The sequence below is a fragment of the Clupea harengus genome, chromosome 1, assembly GCF_900700415.2.
Source record: "Clupea harengus chromosome 1, Ch_v2.0.2, whole genome shotgun sequence".
NCBI lineage: Eukaryota > Metazoa > Chordata > Actinopteri > Clupeiformes > Clupeidae > Clupea > Clupea harengus.
The window spans coordinates 9,900,852-9,927,103 of NC_045152.1; the positions used below are offsets into that span (position 1 = coordinate 9,900,852).

General features: G+C 44.4%; 3 protein-coding genes across 7 annotated transcripts in view; 2 read left to right on the forward strand and 1 right to left on the reverse strand.

Moving 5' to 3' along the window:
- Positions 1-72: 72 nt before the first annotated feature.
- On the reverse strand, positions 73-7,319 carry si:busm1-163l24.3. The gene is made up of 6 exons (XM_012816826.3): positions 7,161-7,319; positions 5,492-5,689; positions 4,166-4,272; positions 1,306-4,053; positions 785-1,005; positions 73-681 (listed from the first exon to the last, which is right to left on the reverse strand). The coding sequence occupies exons 2-6, from the start codon at positions 5,673-5,675 to the stop codon at positions 594-596; spliced, it is 3,348 nt and encodes a 1,115-aa protein (XP_012672280.2). The 5' UTR covers positions 5,676-5,689; positions 7,161-7,319; the 3' UTR covers positions 73-593.
- A 441-nt stretch (positions 7,320-7,760) lies between these two features.
- phb (prohibitin) lies at positions 7,761-12,832 on the forward strand. Its single transcript, XM_012816827.3, has 7 exons — positions 7,761-7,899; positions 8,407-8,509; positions 8,904-9,065; positions 9,177-9,319; positions 10,320-10,436; positions 10,618-10,713; positions 11,463-12,832. The coding sequence occupies exons 2-7, from the start codon at positions 8,425-8,427 to the stop codon at positions 11,673-11,675; spliced, it is 816 nt and encodes a 271-aa protein (XP_012672281.1). The 5' UTR covers positions 7,761-7,899; positions 8,407-8,424; the 3' UTR covers positions 11,676-12,832.
- Positions 12,833-14,700: 1,868 nt separating this feature from the next.
- Positions 14,701-26,252, forward strand: part of znf652 (zinc finger protein 652) — a 30,393-nt gene continuing 18,841 nt past the window's right edge. For 2 of the 5 annotated variants that reach the window (XR_004163631.2, XM_042707468.1), the window contains exons 1-4: positions 14,701-15,479; positions 22,150-23,812; positions 24,436-24,583; positions 24,892-25,007. Coding sequence is in view for 4 of the 5 variants with exons in the window: in XM_042707468.1 (XP_042563402.1) it covers positions 22,736-23,812; positions 24,436-24,583; positions 24,892-25,007 (1,341 nt within the window). In the remaining variant the exon portion in view is untranslated. Of the gene's footprint in view, positions 15,615-22,149; positions 23,813-24,435; positions 24,584-24,891; positions 25,008-26,252 lie in introns of all 5 variants that reach the window. The other 3 variants (XM_012816824.3, XM_031567071.2, XM_031567072.2) reach the window with 3 other exon arrangements.

The window sequence follows — 26,252 nt, forward strand, 5'->3', positions numbered from 1 at the left end:
AGGAACCACAGACAGCACTACTGATGGATCAGGTGTTTTGTTGACTTATTAAACATGCAGAGGACTGCGAAATCCATTCTCTCATTTATTAAATGGATGGATAGGATGGTCCCTAGCCAAGTTGAGCCCAGCTACTTCTCCTAATTGGCTTTTTGGGGGCATTTCAGTGAGTAATGAATAACAATTCAGAGACAATCATCCAGAGATTTTGTAGTCTGTATCAGGCAAGGTGGACGGACACAGAAGTTTCTCCTCAAGATGCATTGTTGATTCATTAGTCATACAAAGCTCATCATTTTAAGAAAACAGATCGTCTTAACTGAACACAATATCATGACATTATATGAAGGATGATTGTTTTTACTGTACAAATTGGTATAAAACACTTGAACATTAAAAATACATAAAAAATATTTTCTATTTTCAATTATACAATTTCTGGTACAGAATTAAAGCAATCTACTGAAGTGGCTAATACAGAAGATACAACTAAAAGGATTTAAAAAAAAATCTTTCCACACTCAAGCGTTTCCTCTATTTTAGAAAGAATTCCAGTGCAATTCTGCTTGGTCATGGTTTGGTTTTGTCCTGATTCACTGCTGTCCTGGCACATCCTCAATTCCATGAGCCTTCAGAGCTTCTGACAGACGACTCAGGTAACTGGAGTCTGGATAGCCATTTCTAAACAAACAAACAAACACATTGTGTATGAATAAGTGAGTCAATGTGAAAAATACTGAAGTGGTATTATTGGTTGACTAATTCTATTCCTTTCACCACTTACCCACTCTTACCACCTTCCATTTTTGTCTTGTGGGGAATTTTGTGCCACACAACCTTGGCCAACCTGTCACCAGTGGTGTTGCCCATGGAGATGGTGAAGGTGAGACCCAGCCGAAAAGCCCTCTCAAGACGTGGCAGAAAGCCTCTACCTTTTGCACTGAGGGGCATATAGGCCTCAAAAACACCCCCCTCGAATGGTGATCCTGGAGAGGGATGCCCCTCCTGAAATAAAACAGGAGTAAAGGTAATGATTACCGAATAAACTGTTTCATGATATAGATGATATAGATGAGATAGCTTGGAGATCTCTTGGAGATTCATTTCCACTCTGGTAAATAATTTCAAGGGGGTTGGAAAATATGATATGATAACATTAAACATTATGCCAAGATACAAGATTTCTATGCTCACTGAATCAATAAATATATCATATCAAAGTTGTGAGAAAGAGCAAATACATGTAACTGTTTCTGTTGGTCTGAATGCAGCCTAATATGTATAAATTGCCAGTGACATTCTTACATCTTGAATACCATCAGGAATGTAGTAGGTGATCTTGGCGGTGGTGTCTTTGGCATTGCCGGACAGGCTGAAAGGAAGCTCCGCACAGCTCATGGTACCATGGATACCTGGTATACACTGTGCTTGTACTCGGCCAACCAAAGCTTGGGGCTGGTCTTTGTTCTGGTCTTGATTTTGATCAGGAGATCCCCGCTCTGTCCCTTTATTAAAACATAACTTGCAGAGGCCATGGAGAGACAAGCACCGAGGACACACATTCAACCCACATGCCGTGTGTGCCAACTGTGAACAACTCTCCCCACAAATGCATGCAATCAGAGGGGGACTGGGAAGAAGGTTGGTCTGTTTCACAACCTCCTGTCTTTTGGACAATGTGACAGGTAACGAGGATGGCCTCTCATCAGGCCACCGTGCCACTGCTCCTTGCTTTGTATCAGCTGATGGGCTAGGAGATGTGTATGTCTTGCTTTTCCTGCCTGAGGTGGTACCACCCCTTTCAGCCTGCTCCTTGAAGACAGGTTCTTTCTTTGCAACTGGCTGGCTAAGCCCTCCAGTTGTGTGCTCTAATGGGTTGCTTTTCCTTCTGCGGGTGCTTTCTGCAGGTTGGGTAGGGAGTTTCTCTCCTTTCTGGAGCTCTTTCTTACGATTTGTATTTCTTTCTGTGTCGCTGCTGCTGGACACATAGTTTCCCTGGGTGTGGTCAAGATCCAAGCCACCTTTTGAAGAGACTTGAGGTTGTTTCGGGACAGGTTGGGAGTCAAAAGAGTCCTTTTGCCCTGCCCCTCCAGAAAACACCTCTCGCAGTATCGCATCCACCTGTGAACACAGCAGTTTAGGGCCAATAAGGTAGAGACTCCCTCCTACCATTCGCTGGCTAACCTTCCTGTATCGGGCCTGTACATCCATGCAGCAAGCATCAAACACCTCATCCCCCTCAACAACACCCAGATCGGACAGAGGCAACGCTATAACGGTAAAGTCTGATGTCACCATGGAAACAAATTTCTGAAGCTCACGCTGGCAGGCGATCACAACACTCGACTCTGCTCCCTTCAGAACCACCTTGATACCACTGTCTGTTCCTGATGGTCTCTCTGACATTTGTAAGTCAGACATCATATCATCCAGGCGTGTGCGGTATGCCTCCTTCATGTGGGCCCACATCAGCTGTGACACTATGACCTCGGCGGAGTGAACTCCACTAGTGATACTGTTGGACCTGGGTCTACTGCAAGGAGCAGAGCCAGTCGCTGGGCCAGGCTCCCGCTTCTCCTCCTCCTGTTTTGGTCGGATCCTGCCAGAGAAACTGCTTGCCCTCTTTAGACTGCTTCCGGACCCAGACGGAGGACCACATGGGGTTCGAGTCTTCACATCTAAAGGGGCTTGGAGTGGTAGGGCAGAAAATAGAGTGCTGGACATGGACGTAGATGAGGACATGGCTGCAGGGGGCTGTGGATCTGTGCTTCTGAACAGAATATCCTCTCCAGTGCGTTCAGGTGGCGAAATAAGGGGTGCTCCAAAATCTATCCCAGCCCCTCTAACTGATGAGTTGCCTGAGGCTGATATTGTTCCATTTTTAGCAAATAGCCTTTGCACATCCAAGTCTCTTTGGTCCTTCAGGTCACTCAAGTCTCCAGGCTTAGACCCCAGCCCACTTACTCCAGAGCTCTTAAACCGAGCTGCCAGCTTGTACTCCATCTTGCGATCCCCACCAGAGGTACGAAGCATTTTGCCTAGCCTTGAATCCTCCACTGCAGGTTTGGGGTCCACCCTTTCCCCTGCGTCAGAGGGGCTGGAGGCTGGTGAAGGAGTGTGTAATGGAGTATGTGAGGGTGACTGAGCAGAAGTGGCAACGTCCTCCTGTCCATGGCGATACCCCAACAGAAGAAGCTGTTTGGCCTGGGACACATCCTTGCTCTCTCCAACAATGTACACATTTTCATGGTCTTGGCTTAACAGGAGTTTGGGCAGTAAGGCCTGGATGTTCTCTAGGGCTGCACGTAGTCCTCCTCGTGGATAGAGGGTGCTCTTACCCAACTGAGCCCTGCGCAAGGAAGCCTCCTGCTGCTGTTGGAGCTGCCTTAACTCTTTCTGCGCTCGCGCCAGATGCTTCAGTGTGCGTCTTGTGACCTCAGACTCTGCCCTCTCTGACCCTGCTGTGACCTTTGACCTGGCCTGAAGGAAAAGAGTGGTGAGCCCTTCGACGGTTGCATCCACCACCTCCACATTGTGATCCCTTAAGATTAACTGATACTCCTCACACCTTTGCAGGTACTGGAATAAATCAGAGTCCATAATCAGAGAGAGATCCTCCACCTCAGCATCACTTTTCAAGTCTTCCTCCATACTCAACAGGTGATTTCCAGACGAGGTCAAACCCAAGGCACCTCCTTCTGCACCCAAGTTTTCCACTTCCTGTCCTGAAGATAAACCCAGAGTTCCCAGGGGGAGTAAACTGGTAGGTCCATTTTCCTCAGGCCACATCTGCTCCGACTGTGATGCTGCAGACACGAATCCATTCTCCTCCTTTGGCCTTAGATTCCCATCCCTACTGCTCTCATGTAACTGAAGGAGATGGGCCACAGCAGGCTGCATCTGAGAGTACAGTCCACTTAATGTGTAACAGTGCTCCTCTGGGGAGGGGAAGCTGATGTGCAAATCCGGGAATCGACGCTGCAGGCTGGTCACTGCTTTCTTACCCAGTGGTAGCTGATGGCAATCTACAGTGACTGACATTGCCAGGATAACCTGGAGGAAATGAAGAGATGTTGAAGGAGGCAGCCAAGAAGAGATTATTTGATGACAACGGCATATGGGAAGTACAGTATCTCAAAATGAAAACAACTACAAAGCAGCTCACCTTATCTGGGTTGATGGGTTGCGGGTTGGCTAAACTGACAGACAGTTCATGTCTCTGGCCATCAAACTCCAGAATGTGGGGGTGGTGGCTGAGCACGTTCTGTGCCACTGCATACCATAAGAGAGGAGAGATCAATCACATTAGAGACTCTGTCTGAGTCAGCCCTTCACTGTCTGAATAACTTAAGTCACACACACACACACACAAACACTACCCACTTATTCACTACTCACATAAACATAAATCAAATGGCCAGTATCATGTACACACACACAAACACATGCAAAAGCATTTACTACTGACAAGTTCATTCATGCACACACACAGACACGCACACACACACACAAACACGTACTATTCACAAATACATTAACAACGAAAACCCACAGACACACATACAGATACACACATATACGCTAGTTACAGACGCAAATACAGAGTGAAAATGCCAGTTTGTCACACTTTCAAAAACATCCCACAACTTGCATGATATTCACAAAACAATCCAAAAACATAAACAGCAATTATATTACAAAAGCACAGGGCAAAACAACATTAAATAATCTGTCAAATGTCAAACTCTTACCACCCTACTGTAAGTTACACACACACACACACACACACACACACACACACACACACACACACACACACACACACACACACACACACACACACACACACACACACACACACACACACACACACACACACACACACTCTGCCCATCTCTACAGCAGCTCCCACCCACTCACTCTAAATCAATTGAGGCAGCTTGTAAATAAGCAAGACCACATCTCCCCATAAGCAAACTACCAAAAACAACAACAAGACAAAAAACAAAGTTCAAAACAAGCAGGCCCACTGGAGTGCCAGGCGGGACATGAAAAATAGACTGGCGGGGCATTGCCCAAAACCTGTCCAGAAATAGCACTGGTAGTATTTGTGTTACTTGGGTAAGCATCAAGCCATATCCATCAGTTGTCATCACGTACACAATGCCTGGACCGCCTAGGAGGCTCTTTCACCATTCACTATGGTCTTGCTTCCAGTCAGCATTCCTGGGTACCAACCACCCATCCCCACAAGCACTCCCATGAGGCTAGCGCAGTGACACACATGTAAAGTAAATAAAATGCACTCACTTAACATGCATAAGCATCACTCTCTCTCTCTCTCATCTCACACACACACACACACACACACACACACACACACACACACACACACACACACACACACACACACACACACACACACACACACACAGACAGACAGACAGACACACACACACACAGACGCACACGCACACGCACACACACTGACCTTTTCTTTCTTCAAAGGTGACGAGGGCAGATCGCGGCCTGCCTTTGCTGACAGTGACGGACACAACCTCACCTCCCCCATTGCTAGGGCGGAGGAAATGTATCAGGAGTTTGTCGATGAGGCGGTCATGCTCAACATCAGTGGGCAGGCCCACAACATGTAGTGACGGGTCTGAGTCTGCCATCTGGTGGATGTACTCTGAAGAGAATAATAACAGCAGATCAAACTAGTAAATTAGCATTTACTATTCATACCACACCATTAACATTAACTGTTGCAAAGGACAAAAAATCAAGCATCTCCAGATGCAGACAAACTAAAGATATCTGACCTAATAGTAATGGTGTAATATTTACTCATATTTGTCCAATATTACACCCTCACCAAAACATAGGTACAGTAGTATCCTGTCCTAAACTTATAGAGAAAAAATTAAAATAAAAAGCTGCATTGAAACCACAAGCTATTTCCAAACTGATCAAATGATAGCAGCTGGTTCTAGCCGGTTTGTTAGACTTGAAAAAATTGACTTGGTTGTTGCCATGACTACTCATCAACAAGGCCTTGCTCTGTTCTAAACATAATGTCAAAGAAATTCTGAATGGAAGATTGCTACTGCTGCCTACAGGTTGTCTAGGATGCCTGCAAACTAGAGCTGCTCACTGAGGTCAGGTAAATGATAAGGTCAAAGGAGTAAGCTGAATTCTAATGGACTGTTTGTGTATGTCTGTCAAAGGCCATGCTGAGTCAGATAACCCATATTTCCACATTTTCCCATATTTTCTTATTGCAATACTGCTTTTTGTCAATACCATACAATTACATACAGGGGAACTGTGAACCCTTTTCTTCTGTCACCCACGTTATACCAGCCTTGTAGTTCTATAAAGAAATAAACTACCAATAGGCTAGGACAAGCCGATCCTGTCAAAATCCTCACTAGTGTTGCAGTTCTTGAAATGCAGAAACTGGCTCATCTGGATTCATAGACCCTTCCAAAAGATCATATTTTGTCTCCCCCCTTCATTGTCCGCACACAGCTCTTGTGTCAAATATCCCAAGGTTTTTCCAATCTTTTCAGCCTGTTCCCTCCCACCCACATGAACACACTGATTTGGATTGGACACACGAGAAAAAAAAATCAAAGCTGCCACTCTGGGACCACCTGGCCCGTCTATTGCATTGGTGTACAGCTTAATTCAAGCTACGATACGATGTTGAATGATCCACAAAAGAACAAATATGTTCCACACAGATATCTGTTACTTTATCACAAACTAGGATCCAGCAGGTGGGCGCGAACCTGTTGGTGCGCGCGGGACTGCTAGCTAGCCTACTAATTAACTAAAAACGACTTCCCACAAATGTAATGCCTAAACAGAGATGTGTAAGCTACAAGTAACGAATCGATCCGGTGTTTAAACGACTAACAATCACAGTATACAAAACTTGAGTCAGAAGAAATGCCCCTATTATCAAACATTTAGTTCGAAATACAGCTCTCTCTGCAAACAGAAACTGAGAATCAACTTGTCATAAAGAAAGCTGACTAGCAATGGGCTGGCGATACAACAATTACCTAGCCAGATGCATACTGACAATTCAAGATGCTATGCATGCATGAATTCTGTGCGTCAGTCATCTCTTGGATGATAAGTGCTGTGTTTACCTGGTTCTGAGACGCAGAGAGAAAGACAGCATTCGTACTTCGCACTCACGCCGACATCTTCGCAAACCAGGAAAGTGAAACTTCAATAAAGATTGGAACATTGTATTTCCATGGTTTACAGCTAGGTGGCGTTTTCGAACCTTTTTGAGGACGGGTTAAAGGAGGACACAGGGGCAGCGTTATATGGTGTCTATTTGAACACCACAACCCATTTAATTTCATAGACTTGTGTCATTGCATCCGTACTTTACATTCAGAATGGATTCGTTTACAGCTCTTGAAGTGTGTGTGCGTGTGTCTACTTAAACGTGTGGGCCTATATATGAGTGTGCGAGGCATAGTGATGTATGTTATTTCCGAAAACATCCTCTTCATTTTTTTAACTGCGTGTATTTTTATTATTTTTGGAAAATAAATGTTTGCCGCGTTAGTTGTGGCTGAGATACCAGTAGCTGGTCTAAAATAATAGACTACAACGCTAAAGCAGACAATTTCTAGATAAGAAAAGCCACCTGCATGCACTTCAGAAGAACTTCATATACCGACATGTTTTGGATAGCTTTGACGGACCAATGACATTCTACAATACATTCTAGACTTGCATTGCAGACAGAGGTGGTCAGACCAATAGGAGGAATTGTTATTAGGATTCTAGCGCATGCTCCGTGGGCTCAAGACTTCATGTGTGTCTATCGCTAGTACGTACGGTGGAGGTCACAGTGAATCGGCAAAGCATTGGGTAAGTGCTCAAATAATTGAGAATGTCACTGAAAATATATTTAAAACATTCGGCATGAGGCATGTGTGTCACGTAACAAAAATCCGTAACTCGCTGAGTTAGAAAAGTAGGTACGTTATTGAACGTTGTTGGAAGACGGATTGAATAATGTCAAGTTCTGAGCTGTCTTCCATGCTAGCTAACATCAGCTAGCACGTAACCAATGTAACGTTATCAACTGAGCTCTGTTAGTGTATTGACTGCCCAAGGAAAATGTCCTGATCTCTGATTATATACTCAGTGCAGACACTGAGACGGTTTTGTAGGTGAGAGGTTGTCTAAGCTTGCTTTACATCACATGGTGTGTCTGCCATGCCAAGGCCAGAGAGTCTGCAACGTTATCGTGTGTGCTCGTCTTAAAGAAGGGACAGAATGAGTCACAGTTACCTTTACTATGTTTTATTGACGAAAAAGGTCTGCATTTTCTAAACTGAAATAATGTCTGAGATGTCTCAATTTACTTTAAAGGACTGATCCTTCCCTACCATGGCGAAATTGTTTGAGTCCATTGGAAAATTGGGGCTGGCCCTGGCAGTTGGTGGAGGTGTGGTAAATTCTGCCCTCTTTAATGGTAAGTTTTGCCGAGGCGGCTGCATTTTGAATGGAACTGTACCTCAAGTAATGGACTGTCTGTCTGCCTTTAGGAAACAGACTTAATATACCTTTCAAATTGCAATTGTTGGTGTTTTTCAGACATGTGTTGTGGATTGTATCATTGATGATAAGGTCACCTTGTGTAGGTTTACATAAGAATCTGTCCTATTCCTATTTGGTATCAGCCTAGTAAACTGTATCGTCCCCTTGGAATGATTAATCAGAATTTTTTTAATCTTCCCCTGAGCTGAAAAATTATACATTTAATTTGCATATTGTTTTCACTAACTGGAATAACACTCACTGTGTTTGTTCGACTGTGTTGGTAAAGCATCCATGTTGAGGACCATCTTTCTGTTCATGTGTTTTAGTGGATGCAGGGCACAGGGCTGTGATCTTTGACCGGTTTCGGGGGGTGCAGGATTTAGTAGTTGGGGAGGGGACACACTTCCTGATCCCCTGGGTCCAGAAGCCAATCATCTTTGACTGCAGATCCCGTCCACGTAACGTCCCTGTCATCACTGGCAGTAAAGGTATGTGCCACAGTACACCTTTACATCTCTGTGGTAAAGGAGCCACTCATCTGCCTGTTCATTTGTGTGTGTGTGTGTGTGTGTTTCTCACTGTCTGTGGTCGTCTTGCAGACTTGCAGAATGTGAACATCACTCTGAGGATTCTGTTCCGGCCGCTTGCCACCCAGCTGCCACGCATCTTCACCAGCATTGGAGAGGACTACGATGAGAGAGTGCTGCCCTCCATCACCACCGAAGTGCTAAAAGCTGTCGTGGTGAGTGACTGTTGAGCATCTGATGGTTCTGTCCTGGTGGGAAGTACAATGAGGTTAAGAGAGTTGAAGTGGATTGTGATTTGGGCATTGTGTAAATAATTGTGTGCTACATTCAAGTATTACTGCAGATTTTTTCTAGTCCTTCTACCAGATAAAACCTTTTATATCTCTCATTGTTTAAGTTGATACCTGTGTAGAGAATGTACAAGGTTGGAGAGCACTGATGAACAACGATTTGAGGTTTTTCCTGTAGTCACATGGACCATTATCATTGGTTCCAAAACATGTCTGCAGCTGATGTTTGTAAAGGTTCACAAACTTTGGCATGGCCAGTTTGATTACACTAACTTATGTGTATAAGTGAAAATACAAATGTACATTTGTATAAAATTGTGCCTGAGAAGCATTCTTCTTTCAGTGAATGTCTTTACCCTCACATAACTTTGAGACTCTTCTCAAGGTCCTGTATGGTGTACACATATGCAGTAAATATGGTGGTGCTTGAGAAGTATGTGAAGCCTCTAGAATTTTCTATATTTCTACTGAAATATTACCCTAAACATAATCAAAGGTTCACTTACTTTTGCCACTCTCAGATAGATATGTGTGAAAATCAGATGATGTTTGACGTCATTTATGCAGAAATATAGAAAATTCTAAAGGGCTTCACCAACTTTTGTTGAGCCGCAGAATATGCCGTATCTACTCATTATGCAACTTGTATCACCGCTTAACCTTTCTGCAGTCTACATTAATGTGTGACTACACACTCCTTTTGTGTAAAACTGCCAAATCAAATTACTAGGCCTATATTTCTAGATATTACAATGAACTTGTCCTCTATTTTCCCTCTGAAGACGGCAGGTGAAGTGCTATTGTGTTGAAGACATAAGACTGTCAGGGCCAGTTGTTTGTAGTTATTGATAAAACCTATGTGAACTGCTGATCTTCGATCTTGACTAGGGTGTAAATGTGTGTACTTGTGTGTCTGTACATGTAGGCCCGGTTTGATGCAGGAGAGCTGATCACACAGAGAGAGTTGGTCTCCAGACAAGTCAGCGAAGACCTGAACGAGCGTGCGTCCACATTTGGCCTTATTCTGGATGATGTGTCTCTGGTAATGCTTCCTCCATCTAACTAATCTTCTCTCAACACCTCCATAGTCTTTGACTCTACACGTGTTGCTTTCTCCACCTGACACCCCGTTCCCGTGGTTACGCACGTGTATCTATATGGTTTTGTTTGAGGTGGTGTGTTGGCTGGTAAGTCTCTCATTCACACTCCCTCTTTCTCCTCAGACACACTTAACCTTTGGTAAGGAGTTCACGGAGGCTGTGGAGATGAAGCAGGTGGCACAGCAGGAGGCAGAGAGAGCCAGATTCGTTGTGGAGAAGGTAAGTGTGTGTGCATGTGTATACAAGTTCTGGCCTCAGTTAGATTTGAGTTAAAGAAGGGTTGAACACTGTAAGGCAGACTGAAATGATAGCTGGTTTTCTACAAGGATACTCCTCCTCCCAAACACACAGATACACACAACGTGCACTAGAGCTAGACCTTGAGGCTTAAGTGGGCTGTAATATTCTGGTGTTTTTCAAGAAATGGAAGTCCACTGCCAGGGCTATTGCAGGACTTGTATTAATATATTTATGGTTGAAAATATATAATTTTGCCACTGACTAAGAAAGTAGGAGCCATTGGTGAGATCATATTTGGAAGAATGTTGTAGGGGCAACACTACTAGACAACCCAATTTTGTATTCCAGCATTTAGAATGTAATTCCTTTTTGAATTCCTCATTTGATGTGCCGTCCACAATAAACGACAGCAGCCATCTTGGCAATGCCTCCGGGCAGCTATTTCAGGCCAACAAGATCAGCCTCCTATCTAAATGAATGGGGAGGGATCCGTAACCGTGTTTAGATCTGAAGGAAACACCCCCACCCCCCAGCTGTTATTGCTATGGTAACGGTGGAAATAAATAAACAGAACATTCAAGTGAGGTGTACAGGGCAGGACTTCCAATAATATATCTGCCATATTTGGTGTTGCTGACCCGGTTCCCCATTAATTTTCCCACCAGTGATTGATCTCTCCCCTTATAACGTCTCCGGTTATACCCCTCCCTGTCCCTCGTTCCTTCCAGGCGGAGCAGCAGAAGCAGGCGGCCATCATCTCGGCAGAAGGTGACTCCCAGGCTGCCCTTCTGATCGCCAACTCCCTGCAGGAGGCAGGTGACGGCCTGGTGGAACTGCGTAAACTGGAGGCGGCCGAAGACATCGCCTTCCAGCTCAGCCGGTCCCGCAACGTCACCTACCTGCCCTCTGGCCAGGGCACGCTACTGCAGCTGCCCCAGTGAGGGCAGTAACACACACACACATATACAAATGCACTCACAAAGTAACGGACTGGCTCACACATAGACTGTGTTGAGCCACTGAAAGGACTACCAATCTCAAACCCAAAATGCAACTTGACTGTGTCTTTCGTTTTGTCTCTCTTCCCCTTAGCATTTCTCTGTTTGTTGCTTACTCTAAATAAAACTATGAGGTTATCAATTCATTGGTGAGGAGCATACAAGTTGATGTGTATGTTTGTGTGCACGTGTGTGTGTGACATTATCCTTGTGATGAAGCTTTATCTTAAATTAGCAAATGTTTCTGAAGGGGAAAAAAAAGAATAATTTCTGGACAGTGTCACACACACTGCTGTACAATGACATGCACAGGCACTCTCATGTGCAGCCTCTTTTAAATTGAAACATAGAGTCCAGCATAGCCTTACTTTTACACTGAGGCAGGGCTCTGAGGCGTGTAAAACGTGCGAGAGTATGCAAATTGAGCTGTGTTTATGTCTGGGTAGTGGACAAAAAGTGCTTGTTTAAAAAAGAAATAGTAATAATAAATTCCACCGATCATTCAAATTCATTGCTGGAAATGATAGCTATTGTTTTGCCTGCTGGCTTGTTGAAATTAGCATTTTTAAGTTCATTTTGTCATTGAAACGTGGTAAATCCCTACAATCAGATTACAGGAAACTGAAGAATCGGATATGTTGATGTAACAAATTGGTACTGACATGAGCAGTGTTGGAATTGGCTTTATTAAGTATGTAGCACTTGGAAAGCATATGTGGGGAATGGCATACAGGTGTCACTATGTCTTTGAACTTTACTTGGAACGCTTAAAGATATATATGAAAAGATATTACACTAAGTACAGTGATGTGTCTTATTTTTTGGTTATAGTGTGAATGAGAAGTATGTGACTGTGCCAGCACTGCCAGTATCCTATTTCCTTGAGCATTGATTGGGTCAAGGTCCCATCATGTCCAGTGCGTTCAGTGCCAGTGTGTTAAGGTCAGCTCATTCATACACACAAACGATTGATTTGTGTTTGGCTTTGTGTTCTGCTGTGATTGATTTGTTTTTGTACAAGTTTGAAGGAAAATATGTGACGCCCTGCATTCCGTGCTGAAAACTCTCATAGTCATTCAATAAAAAAAGATATCATATTTGTACTTGGTAAGAGCAAAGTACTATGCACTCTAATGACATAAAGAAGGTTTATCCTACATTGTAATGGGGCAAGGAAAGTAATATAGTGAAAGCAACAATAAATATTTGATGTAAAATACTGTAGGGAATGGAGTAGGAGTCAGGCTTTCCTTTTGGAGTCTCGCCGTTTATTATGCAAAGCAAGATTCAGGGTAAGACACACTAGGGGGGGCTTAATTTTTTTTACATGTGGGTAAGGATGGACAAATAGGTCCAACACACAGGGAACTACACAGTCAATTACACCAAGCACATACTAACAGAAATATGTGCGCATGTTAACACAGGCAGAGAACGTGAATACATTCTAAAATGGAACATCAGACACTGAATTAAACATTAACATTCTCACAGGCACATTTGCATAGCATTATGGGACTGAACTTTAACATACACATTTACGGAAGCACACAACCCCCCCTTGCATGCTGAAATACATCAGGGGTAAGCAGATTATGTAACAAGTCTTGGGGGGGGCTCTTAGAGTACCTCATATTGACCACTAGAGGATGATATTTCCCTGTACGCTAAATACATTTACATTTTGTCATTTAGCAGACGCTTTTATCCAAAGCGACTTACAAGGATGTATACACATTTTACATTTACACTGATGGCACACTGCACATCAGGAGCAATTAGGCGTTCAGTGTCTTGCTCAAGGACGCTTCGACAGGGAATCGAACTAGCAACCTTCTGATTACTAAACGACTTAAATGATCTTGAACCAGAGGGAAGCCATGAACGTTAAGAATACCATGTATTGTGTTGGGTTTTTCACTTGGTTGTGTTTAATATGAGTCCTTCCTCAAGCATTTCATATTTTTGGACATATTATTGTGTATTCAGTGTCTAAAGAGGAGGCAGTGTCTCTTTTTGAGCCATTTGGATAAAACTGGCCCATCATAATCCTAAACTATAATAGACGAGATACATCACTACATTCATATACCCACCCATACTCATTCAGCCACTCAAAACACACCCATAAACACCAATGTATACATCTTAACCCCCATCTGCAGAAATGAAACATTCTGTTATTAGATTGTCAGATACAATTATTCACATCAGTCTATTTTAGGCACTGATCTGAGTAGGTCCTGGCTGCAGAAGGGTTTTTGCCTGGAAAGTTCATAAAAGAAAACAGAAACAGTGTCCTATTTCAGGTTGAGAGAGATTCCAAAGTCACTTTCTGATTTTCAGATGGCTACTCATGGTATGCAGAATAAGGTGTTCAACAGGTGTTCATCAGAGGCATGTTCTTTTTGCGAAATATTGCAATATTACCTAGCAGGTTAAAGTTCAAACAAGCCTTTACATTTCAGTTTTTAACCGGGCAGTTAGAGCACTGGTAATTTAGAAACCTTCAACTTCTCCACAGCTTGTAATGAATTAAAGCCCTTACCATCCCTGTTATGCACCAGTCCTTCATGAACACCCATTTCACATTATGCTGCTGATGAACCATCAGCCATATTATTGCCATTGTATTACAGTGTAGAATAGCCAGCAGGTGTATTGCTCTGATCAGCAAGGTGACACCCTTTCACAGACACACAGGATATGTGCTTCTGTTTTCACAGACACACTGGATGGTCCTGTAAGCATGTGTTCTTACACAAAAAACTTCATCCTGAATTTAGCATGCAGCCAAACCAATATCTTGTGTGGTGTCTTCCATTGTGATTTCCTATTCCCCTTAGGCAGCACCAGAGCTGATAATGGACACAGATTCCAGCCCCTGACCACAACCTATCTGAGTGTTTCTCGATTGAAATTCTATATATAGTTCACAGTGAAAGCACTCACAGTCTTATCAAAATCCTTGTGCTCTGCAAACATGTGCACTCAAAGCTTGCTCTCCCACTGGCACGGACTAGTGCTCTACAAGGTAGGCTATATTGAAGGTGGGTGCCCCTGCGTCATGTCGGTGACGTGCACCCGACCATGGACTATGAACTGTGAACTGAGGTCTAATGATGTGAAAATCAAACATGGTTTGACTGCAAAAAAAAAAATGTAAAAACGCAAAACCTTTACAATGTACGTCTAATAAACACCAGAAATATGACGGTAGGCATACTGCTAGATAAACCCACATCTGTCACACTTATATGTATCTTCATTTACCACTATTTCAATCACGGACGGGGACGACTACGTGCGCGCGCCCCGTCTGGAAAGGGCTGTAGGAGACGGGTGAAAATCCTCCGCGACGACATGCGCGCCCAGATCAACTCAGACAGAAACCGCGCGGCAACCCCATTAGAGCGCCTCTACGGGATGATGGATGGTTAGTGCGCTAGACATAGGCCGGGCGGCCACGTAGCTATGGCTTGCTCTTTACGGTAAAGGCAACGGTGGGGGTCTGTTTGCAAACACACACTTCTCATTTCAAACCAGCATTAACAGATTAACAACAGTATTTCCAGTATGCCACACTGACTGACACCCGCAAATTTAGAGTTGGACACCATCTGATTCTAAGACCTTATGAGAAGACAATCGCTTTTGAAGATTTTTTTTGTTTTGTTTTCTATCTCAGCTCCAAACCCCTGCAACTCTTGACAGCACGCGATGAGGAAGAGGGCGCTCGCGAATCGGGTGAGTAGTCAACTGAGCACAAGAGCTCGCTACAAGTTAATTTCAGCGTTTTTCTATATGGTTTATTTACAAAGATGACAATCAACCACGAACTACAACAAAGAGGAAGAATTTCTGCCGTGGGCGTTTTCACAGGTACGGAACAGCTGTGCGTGAATAATAGTCAATGCTGCGTTTGTAGGTTTCAGCGGGGAAATTGCAATGGACATGGTTTTGTTCGGAAAAGAGATATTTTAAAGCGTTCTTATTTAGTTGCTAACCTTAATCCGGTTTTCAAACAAAGCGACACATACGCACAGCTCTGAGCTGCAAGTGGATCATGTGTGCGGCCCCGTGTCAGTGCAAACAATTAGAAAATCACAGCAGGTTTCAAATCAATCTGGGCGGTTTTTGGGTTAAAAAAGTGAAAGTCGTTTGCGATTAGGATTCGCTAGCGAGCTGTGTGTCATGAAGGCTGCTAGCTAGCTAATTACCTTCCAACACTAGCATTCTTTGTGGTTGAACAGATCATTGCTAGCTACCTAGCGAGTGAGATTACGTAAGGTTGAGTGAACAGTTACACAAACCCCTCAGAGCAAACAACATTTGTAATTTAGTGCGTTGTCTTGCTGTCTGGTTGATGCATCTGCAGAGACGCATCTGTGATTGTAGTAATCGGTCGCCTGCTAGCTCGCTAACTAGCTAGCTCGCTAGTGTAACTTGGCTAACCGAATGGCCTGCTTTCCTGTCGTCTTGACCAACCAATGTTTCGTTCGATTTAACCCTTTCTTTGCGCCGATTTCAAAAAGTTGACGATTGCCACGCAATACTGTGTGTTTGACCAAGTGCTGGTGGCCTAAACGATGAATATTTACGCAAACAATTAAGAGTCACTCATCATTTCATAATGTAAATGTGAATTGTGTTGCACTTGCAGGTCCACTTTCAGATTCATAAAGTAGGCCCTTATTGAGACGTCAGCTTGGTTAACGTTAGCAGTTAGCCTACGTGCTAGCTTCTCCTGGAGAGGGGCAGAGGAATTTGCAGAGGCGAAGGATAGTCAGTGAACTTCTAGGCCCAGAAACCCATGGCAATCTTTTTTTGTTGCCCTACTACCAAGACGTCGAACATAATCTGATGATTCCTAATAATGGCAAACAAACGAAGCTAGCAAATCTGAAGCTCCCAAAATATTTTCAGCTACAAAGTATCAAAACCGAATCAGTTCACGTGAACGTCGTGGCATATATATTCCTCTTTCTCTCTTCGTAATGGTGACACCGAGTTTACACCGCTACTGGTGTTAGGGCATTTTGCAGCTTATATTTATTTTCCAACATGTCTGTGGCATTGTGCTCATAATAATACAATTATTCATCAAGCTTTTCTGGCCAGTGATGACGGGTATAACATTATTACAATGTCAAGAGTGTAACATTGTAACACCGCATACACGTTTCATGCCATACATGCAGCATTGATGTTCATTGTCATTTGTTCATTGTTCAAGTCCTTTCAGTCTAGTGAGCAATGAAGGGCATCGTTGTAGACTATTCCTGAAGACAGTTAATAACTTCCCTGTAGTCTAGAAGTACCCATCTGTAATGAAAAGAACTCTCTTAAATGTTGGTTGTTTATGTGGAAACCTGAGGATTAGACTGAAACTTATCCAGCAATTTAGCATTTTGCTTAGGGCCCTCTTGGTCAGTGACCTTACATGTAATATAATTACATAGCAGGGAGGCATGGGCTGTAACACACCCACTGGTGTTCTACTGTATGTTTGTGTTAGGTGTCTCTCTAGTGGGGCCTTTTCAATAGCAGGAAGGCTAAGCACTCTAGAGAAGAAAGGACCACCTGAGGGATTGAGACGTGGACGAAATAGTTGTAATGAACAGTATTTAAACTGGGAAGAGTGGAGTATGCAGCATCCTCCTCATTTTACCTCTCCACTTTGAACCTCCTCTATCAAGCTATCCCTTTTCTCTGTTGTAAGCTTACGTATAAATACCTGTGTTGGTGCTGCTCCCCTGCTGGGTTGGTGTGAGCCAGTTAAGGTCTTACCAGTTATTTCGTCATTCCTCATACATTATCTCTATTCCCCCCTTCTTGACAACTTTAACTTTGACTGACTCCCGTCATGCTTTGGTCTCTCCCCTCTCTCTGACTCTCTTTCTGTCTGCATTTTGTATCCATTTCTTATGTATTCGCCCCTCCCCTTAAACCTCTAAGCTAATTAAAGTTCACAGAGGGAGCTTGAGAGAGAGAGTGGACGAAGAATAAAAGCGAGAAGGAATTTGCTCTCTCGAGGGAAAGAAACCCCAACCTGCCTGTAGCCTTACAAATCTCAATGGCCCCCTCTCATTCCCTCTCTCCTTGGGTCTCTCCTCGCCTTGCTCCTCCATGTTTAAAAAAAATATATATATCCAATCCGATCATCTCTCTCCGCCGTTCCCTTCACCCTTGCGTTGCCTCTTGCCTGTGCATGAAAGAGGGATTGTCGAGTGGACATGCTGTCTCTCCTGACCTGGCCTGATGTGTCTAAATTAGAGACCTCGGGCCTGCACTTCCAGCAGGTTAAGCTTGGAACAGAGTGTTTGGAAACCTTCCGAATTCAGAGAGAGAGAGAGAGAGAGAGAGAGAGAGAGAGAGAGAGAGAGAGAGAGAGAGAGAGAGAGAGAGAGAGAGAGAGAGAGAGAGAGAGAGAGAGAGAGAGAGAGAGAGAGAGAGAGAGAGAGAGAGAGAGAGAGAGAGAGAGAGAGAGAGAGAGAGAGAGAGAGAGAGAGAGAGAGAGAGAGAGAGAGAGAGAGAGAGAGAGAGAGAGAGAGAGAGAGAGAGAGAGAGAGAGAGAGAGAGAGAGATCTGTCTGAGTAATGCTGAATGGACCACCACAGATTGGGGGGGGGGGGGGGGGGTGTCGGTCATCAGAGAGTGAGCTATGTGGTGCATTTGTGAAAGTCAAACTGTTGAAGGAGGATTCTCTTTCACATCCACACAAACATGCAGTCACAGTCTGACAGTGGGTAGTGTTGCAGACATTAGATACCGGAGACACAGGCTGTCTAAGCGCCATAAGGATGTGTGCAGCGGAGGAAAGGGCATGTGCTTTCTGCTGGGAGAACAGGAAAGTGGTCGTTTGGCAATCAAAGCAACCCCCCCCTGATCGAACACTTGAAGTGTTTAAAGGCAAACAGATGCAATTTTTGGCCAGATCCGCTCAGTGCTTGGCATACTCAGCTCCAAACAAATATGGTTCTTTTACTTTTAGATTCGGTTTTGTTTAAGTAACAGTACATATGCTTGCTGGAAATGTATCCACCCTTTTCCATGGTGCAGTATATTAATTGCTGACAGCCCAATTCGTATATGATTTACACTTTCATTCAAGCTACTTCCAGCTTTTTGCATGATAATGTCGGTAGCCTGCTACCTGTTGTGATGCCTAGTTAATTTGTTTGTTCAAGATGGCTGCCACCATTGCATTACAGTTATGCAATGTACTTTGGTAGATGTGTCAGGCTGTCAGAGAGTACACAAGCAGGGCTTTTTGACAGTGTTTAACAGCTCAATTTGATGTTGCATCTAACATACGACTGAGGTGGCTCAATTTGTGTGCAGTAACTATTACCTGCATTAACCTTGGAACACAATTGTATATATCAGTTAATAGCTCTAGTCTAAAGGGAGGGGGTTCTAATGTGCTGTGATTGTTTACACTACAGTTGAAGAGTTTTAGAACACCTCCCTTTTTGCAGTTTTTTAAAAAACGATCGGAGAGAAAAGAAATCATGGAAAAGCTATGTTTAACACAATCTAATCTACATTTTTGACTCATCAAAGTAGCCACATTTTGCATATATAACAGCTGAACATGTGGCATTCTTTCTGCATTGGAAATCAAATATTGTTCAGAACGTTCTTCCCAGCACTGTCGCAGAGGTTCCCACACATGTCTTGCACTTGCTGGTCGCTTTGCCTTCACCCTTCTGTCCACTTCATCCCAAACCAGCTCAATTGGGGTCTGGATACTATATTGGCACTTCTATGATTTGAAGCCTAATGTCTTGTTCTTTACTTCTATGGTAGTTCTGACATAGCCTGGAGGCATGTTTTTGGTCATTATCTTGCTGTAGGATGAACCCCTAACCAACTAGGTGTAGAAAATAGGGTATTGCACGGCGCTGCAAAATGCTGTGGCAACCCTTTTAGTACAGATTACCAATCACTCTGTGCTAGTCACCGATCCAGAGAAAGAGCTCTAGACCATCACGCTTCCTCCTCCATATGCGATGTCACACGCTGAGAAAACAACCTTTTGCCTACTGTGCAGTGGTTTCCCAAAAGCTGTCAAGGTAGACCTTCACCGTTTTTTTGTCAATAACAGACGACAACGTTCCACATGTTTGGAACTGCACCCACAATTACACTGATGCATGTGATGCATGATCAAGGCCCAGCACTGGCAGGTGCATGCTATTGTGGCAGTCCCAGTTATTCAGCCCTTTTCTGAATTTTTTTTTTTGGAGGTTTCGGCAGGTGAAAAGGTGAAAATGAAATCCCTTCTTTTATCCTTTATAAATCAAATCATGAGGAACGTTGCCCGTCTTCTATTTCTATTTAACTTCTATTTAAAAATGGGGCATTCAGGAAGATTTTGGCTGGCAAATTGAATATTTCCTTTCATATTTGAGAAAAAGGACATCAAAAGAGGAAGTTGGCAGTTAGTGAATATCTGACGTCTGTAGCGGTGTTTGGTGGCGTCTTACATAGAAGGCTAGACCTCAAAATGCATAGAAGACACTTTTGCACTGCATTGCACACCACCAGCATTAAGCACTCTACACACTCTTTTGAATACACACTCCGGTTAACAGTGATCAGGGATGGAAACAATTTTTTCCTTCTCTCTATATATTCAAATTCTAAAATCTACCAGCCACTCATATTTTTCACCAGCTACCCACATTTGTGTGTCACTAACTTTTCCATAACGTTTGTCTTGCTTTAAAAATAAAAAAATACACGTTTTCCCCCCAAAATATGAATTTGATATTTATTCCACACACATTTCAAATGCACGAACAGTCTTTTAATATCAAACTTGAACAAACTCAGCACTAACAATGACAAATATCTATCCCTCCCTCGCTTTAAAATCTCTCCTCGTCAGAATCTGAATCAGATTCCGTTCTCTCTGGAGCCGACGCAGCTTGATGCAGATCACATCCTGTGGCACTTGGACTTTTCCACTTCACATTGAGGTGTCTCCTCTTGCGTAGGCCAACTGTCATCAGCCGCTGTTTTTATAACCGCGATGTAAAGCCACATTGTTGTTAAAATAGTCCATCAGATTAGGCTACTCAACTTTGTAAATTAATGAACGATTGACTGAGAAGGAAGCGCTCGACGGCTTTGAATTTCACTTTCAATCAAATTGGTGTTCAGTGTCCCGAACCTTACTCTGATTGGTCAATATGCAGGAGAAGACGTAGCTAACTTTTACCTGACGGCTATTAAGTGACAATACTATTTAGGTAGGCTGCCTGACGATTGCGTTTAGTTATTCACGGAACGATTCAATCGTTTCAGTTATGTTTGATAAATGGCCCCTTCGCTGACCTGCCACCACGTCTGGTAGGTAGATCAAAATCACCCGTGACTTCACAATTTTGGGGGGTTTAATTTCCATCTCTGATGCGTGCACACACACACACAGTCACACACACACAGTCACATACAAAGTTTGTGGTTTGTTTTAACACATCTAGCTCTCCTCAGTTCTCAGAAAGCAGCAGCATGCACCGGATGAAAGGTGGAGGCCTGTGGCTTTGTCTGTGTGTTTCTGTGAGAATGTGTGTGGAGGATGTTGATGGGGGACACCATATGTTATCAAATCATATCAATATTAATTTGTTAAGTAATTAAAGTAATACAATGTGTCTCTATCCTTTCAAGTGGGTTTTGTTAAAGGAGCTACTACTAGTCAAAACAGCACACTGCAATGGCACTGTGGGGACTATAGTTATTTTATTGTTTCTTGAAATCAGTGTTGCTCTGACCGTTAAGGGCGGAAAAGGGAGGGGTGTTTTATTTGCGATGCGTTATTGTCGTTTATCCTGGGAGCCTGTGAGTGATCGCTGCAGTGCTGGCTCTCCACCTGTGTCCTCTGAGGTCATGCCCAGGTCAAGTAAAGTCAGCATTCAAAGTTTACGCCGAAAGTACGTTTTCATGACACCCTTAGATTTGCTTGTAGAGACTTAGCTATGTAGCAGTGGGTGAGGCATGGCTCAGCTTTAGTGGCAATGTCGTTGTGGGGTGGCAAACTGGGTGGGAGACAATATTAAGTGTTGCTGTCGAGATGTGAAACACTGTTGTCGAGATGTGAAATGTCGAAGGTTGTGTTGTGTGTGTGTGTGTGTGTGTGTGTGTGGGAGGTGTATGCCTTTTGCTCAGTGCTGCATGTGGTTTTCCTCTGCACACACACACACACACACATATACTCATACAGAGAAGTAGGGCCCATTGCGGTCAGGCGTGCATCGTAGTAAGATTTAGTGTTGGATCTTGTCACCTTAACCAGATCGTAGTTTCATATTGCGCATTGCAGTGCGCTATTATGTGTGTGACTGCTCACCTCCCTCTCTTTCGAATTTTTTTTTTTTTAATTTTCTATTTTTTTCTCTTGATAAAGCAACCCTTGGCAGCTGGATGCTGAAACAGGACGGGCAGGTCCAGATGACATCGCCTGCAAACGACGGAACGGCTGGGCGAGATATATAACCTCAACTTCAAAACATCCACAGCAGACAAACATACGTACCCCCCATCTCAAAGGGCAAACAAGAGAACGCAAAGGAAGAGCTGCAAGTGCAACTTGGTTGGTTCAAATCTAGCTGCTGCTCTGGTCGTCGCTGAATGTATCCACTGTGTCTTTCACGCCTGTAGCCTCCTGGGAGAGTGGTGCTTTTATATACATCAGTCCTCTCCATCGTTTTCTGGCACCTGGTTTTCCTCTCTTCTCAGAGGTGCTTCCCACTCTCTTGGAAAGCAGAGGTCATGGGTATCCCTCTGGGGTCGGGCTAAAGGACATTTTTGGGAGCTTTGGCTCCTTCCCTTCCTGTCTCTTCTGTTTGTTTATCCTCTAAGGGGAGGGGTGGGGGATAGACCTGGTGCCCCCTGCCCCTCCTGAAACTTTTTTTCTTAGGCCAAAAGACAGGCCTCACTTCATCTGTGTTGGCCCAACCATCACCTCAGCCTCCCCTGGCTTCTCCACCCTGATGAAGTCTTGCCAGGCGGTGAAGGAAGGGGTGTCTATTCCAGGAACAGACGGAATGTCCCAAGAGGAGGGGTCCAGGACGCATCCCTCCCAGCCTTACTACCACCCCACCGCTCCTGACCTCAACCTATCAGGCAAGCTGTACAAGGGCGGGGGCAAACCATATTCGGTGCTGGTCGACAATAAAATGGCTGCCAAGCCGCCGGCCGGAGAACCTGTGCCCGCTGGCAATACGGGCGTCAACCCCTCCCAGCAGTTCTTCAGGGAGGGGGGCAAAGAGGAGACACAGGGTGGCCAGAATGGGGGATCCTCGGAGGAGGAGGAGGAGGAGGAGGAAGAAGAGGAAGAGGAGGAAGGAGAAGAGGAGGAGCCATTCAAACGAGAGCAGATCATTGTGGAGGTGAACCTGAACAATCAAACGCTTAACGTGTCCAAAGGGGAGAAGAGCGGAGGCCCTGGCACAGCTAACACTGGAGAGGAGGGTAAGATGGGCAGTGAGGAAGAAGAGGAAGAGGATGAGGAGGAGGAAGAAGAAGAGGGAGAGGAAGAGGAGAGTCAAGAAGAAGAGGAGGAGGAGGAGGAGGAAGAAGAGGAGGAGGATGAGGAAGACGAGGAGGAGGAGGAAAACACAAGCCGGACAAGGACGGCAAAGAGAGCGAGGAGAGGCATGGCCGCGATCCAGCCACGCCGAAAGAGCCAGCGCGTCTCGGCCGCCGCTGCTACCGCCAGCACCACCAAATCGATGGGTATGACCACCAGGGGGCGCAGGAAGAACACAGATGCCCCACCGAGGAAGCGCAGATCCACCCGTGAACCTAAGAGCTCGGCTGCAGCCGCATCTGGTGCCATGGCGACAACGCCTGGATCCCGGGGCGACGTGAAGGCGGAGGCGGGTGAGGAGCGGGAGACATTGGCGTGCGAGAAGTGTCCGCGGGTGTTCAACACGCGCTGGTACCTGGAGAAGCACATGAACGTCACCCACCGGCGCATGCAGATCTGCGACAAGTGTGGCAAGAAGTTTGTGTTGGAGAGCGAACTGGCCCTTCACCAGCAGACTGACTGTGAAAAGAACATCCAGGTTAGTGTGTGGCCATGTGAGTGTATTCTCTATGAGTGTGTGGGAGATTGTAGCTTTAGTAGGGTTATGGGGCTAATGCAGACAACTTCAACTGTGTAAATCAAAGCGGCAGAATGCAACAGGGCACTCGCTGTTTCTTATAGTGGCCACCAGAGGGGGCCAGAGGTTTACTGTGTAAGTCTTGAGTAAGTTTTGCACGACTCCTTACTAACACAAATCTATTAGTAGTTTTCTTTGTCTCCCTGTTAATGCTGCACCAGCAGCTGGATAACTGAAACCAACGTTAATCACTTAATTAACCATTTAACTCCCCTCCAGCCGCTGATTAGATCAGGGCTAATAGATTTGTGAAAGATCAATCAGACTTTGGTCACCTGCTCCTGTGGTCTTGGGTGTGGTTCATTGTTATGCTGCGTACCACATTGTGTGGGTCCACTAGGGACTACTAGCTTAGCTTTACTTTATTGTGAGATGCTCTCACTACTGATTGACTCTTTGAGGGAATAGCCATAAGAAATATAGTCACTATTTGTGTTCTAATGCTCTTTCACTTTACACAATTCCATGTTATAACCTCTGTGTGTGCCTGTGCGTGTGTGTGTGTGTGCGTGTGTGTTTTACAGTGTGTATCATGTAATAAGTCGTTTAAGAAACTATGGTCCCTACACGAGCATATAAAGATTGTCCATGGCTACGCTGAGAAGAAGTTTGCGTGTGAAATCTGTGAGAAGAAGTTCTACACCATGGCGCATGTGCGCAAACACATGGTCGGTACGTATGTGTACTCACACTTACACCCATACACACACACACACACAGCTCTTATCATGTGAACCCTAATTAGTCAGGGCAGGGTAGGATCGATTCTCCAGGCACAATTAACTAAGACTTCTTGCATTGATGATCCTGCTTAGGTCTCTACTGCTCGTAGCTTGATTGTTCTCTCCTTTGTACGTCGCTTTGGAGAAGCGTCTGCTAAATGACTAAATGTAAATGTAAGACTTTTCCTGAGAGAACTGTCACGCATACATAAACCTGCCTTTGCTCTCATGACTGTTGTCCCTTCTCCCCACCTGTAGCGCACACTAAGGACATGCCATTCACATGTGAGACGTGTGGAAAGTCCTTCAAGCGGAGCATGTCCCTAAAGGTGCACTCACTGCAGCACTCAGGAGAAAAACCTTTCCGCTGTGAGGTAAACACACACACCCAGTCTCTCTCAATTACTCACACACACACACACACACACACACACACACGCACACACACACAAATAAACAAACACGCATATAAACATTGAATATTCAGCCATGCTTGAATATGTACTGTTGCAATAAATGTGTTCACTGTCTGTCTTTTCTATTGCAGTCTGTGTTGGATCATTGGATATTTGTGTTCTTTTTATATGAACTGTGAACAACACTGGATTTACTTGTTGGTTAGATTTGTACAGGGTGTATGGATGTGTCTGAAGGGGGTTGGGGTAAATAACCAATTCTCTGCCACACCACTATTTAATTAGTCTAAAATCTGCTAAGGCTTACCTGAACAAACATATTTATTAATTCCTGCCAAAGAGGTTATTTATTCATGTGACATGAATTTGGATGGATGTCCATTTATTTATTTTTGGCTTATTCGACAGCACAGGCATTACAGATTCAGTCAGAAAAGAGGAGTTGAACAGCAAACCAGAAGGGGCCTAAATACACCCACACTGCCATGCACACACAGAAAAAAAGACTGCTGGGTTGTGTGTGTGTGTGTGTGTGTGCGCGGGCAAACAGTACACTTGTATAGTTTATGCCATCCCAAACCACCATCACAACTTGAACTTAGTGGAAAGAAACAGGCAAAAATGTCCTCAACTCACCTATCTTAAAGTCATGAACAAGGCACAGAGCATGAGAGTCAGCTTATGAAGTTGAGTGTAGATGTGGTAAATTCTTGCATGGCTGTATTCAGCAGTTCTCAGTCTGGTGCTGCTGGATATTCAAAGCCAGCTGAAATACTATCGCATTATAGTGGCGTTGCACTGTATGACTACACTGACCAAGCTCATACTGTCAACGAGAAACTCCACATCAGCATTCAGATGCACATCCTCCATAGGCAGTGTACGTCACGGTTGCCATAGTGATGGGCAACCAGGTGGATGTGGTTGGACAAGGGTGGTCTGGGCGGGGAGCCACTTACTCTGACGGCTGTGTGTGTGTGTGTGATGGCTAGGTGGGGCTGCGTGGTGCTGTGTTGCTTATAAATAGTGCTGTAATGACAGAGTCATGAGCAGTAATAGAAGGCTACTGAAGTACTGCTTGCCTGCTATATTACAGACTGGCATAGCAATGTCTCCAGTCCTGTCTGTCCCTGCCGTTTCCCTTGGGTTGTATATATGTGAAATTGACTTTTTGTGTTCTTCCAGTACAGTTCCATTTTATTG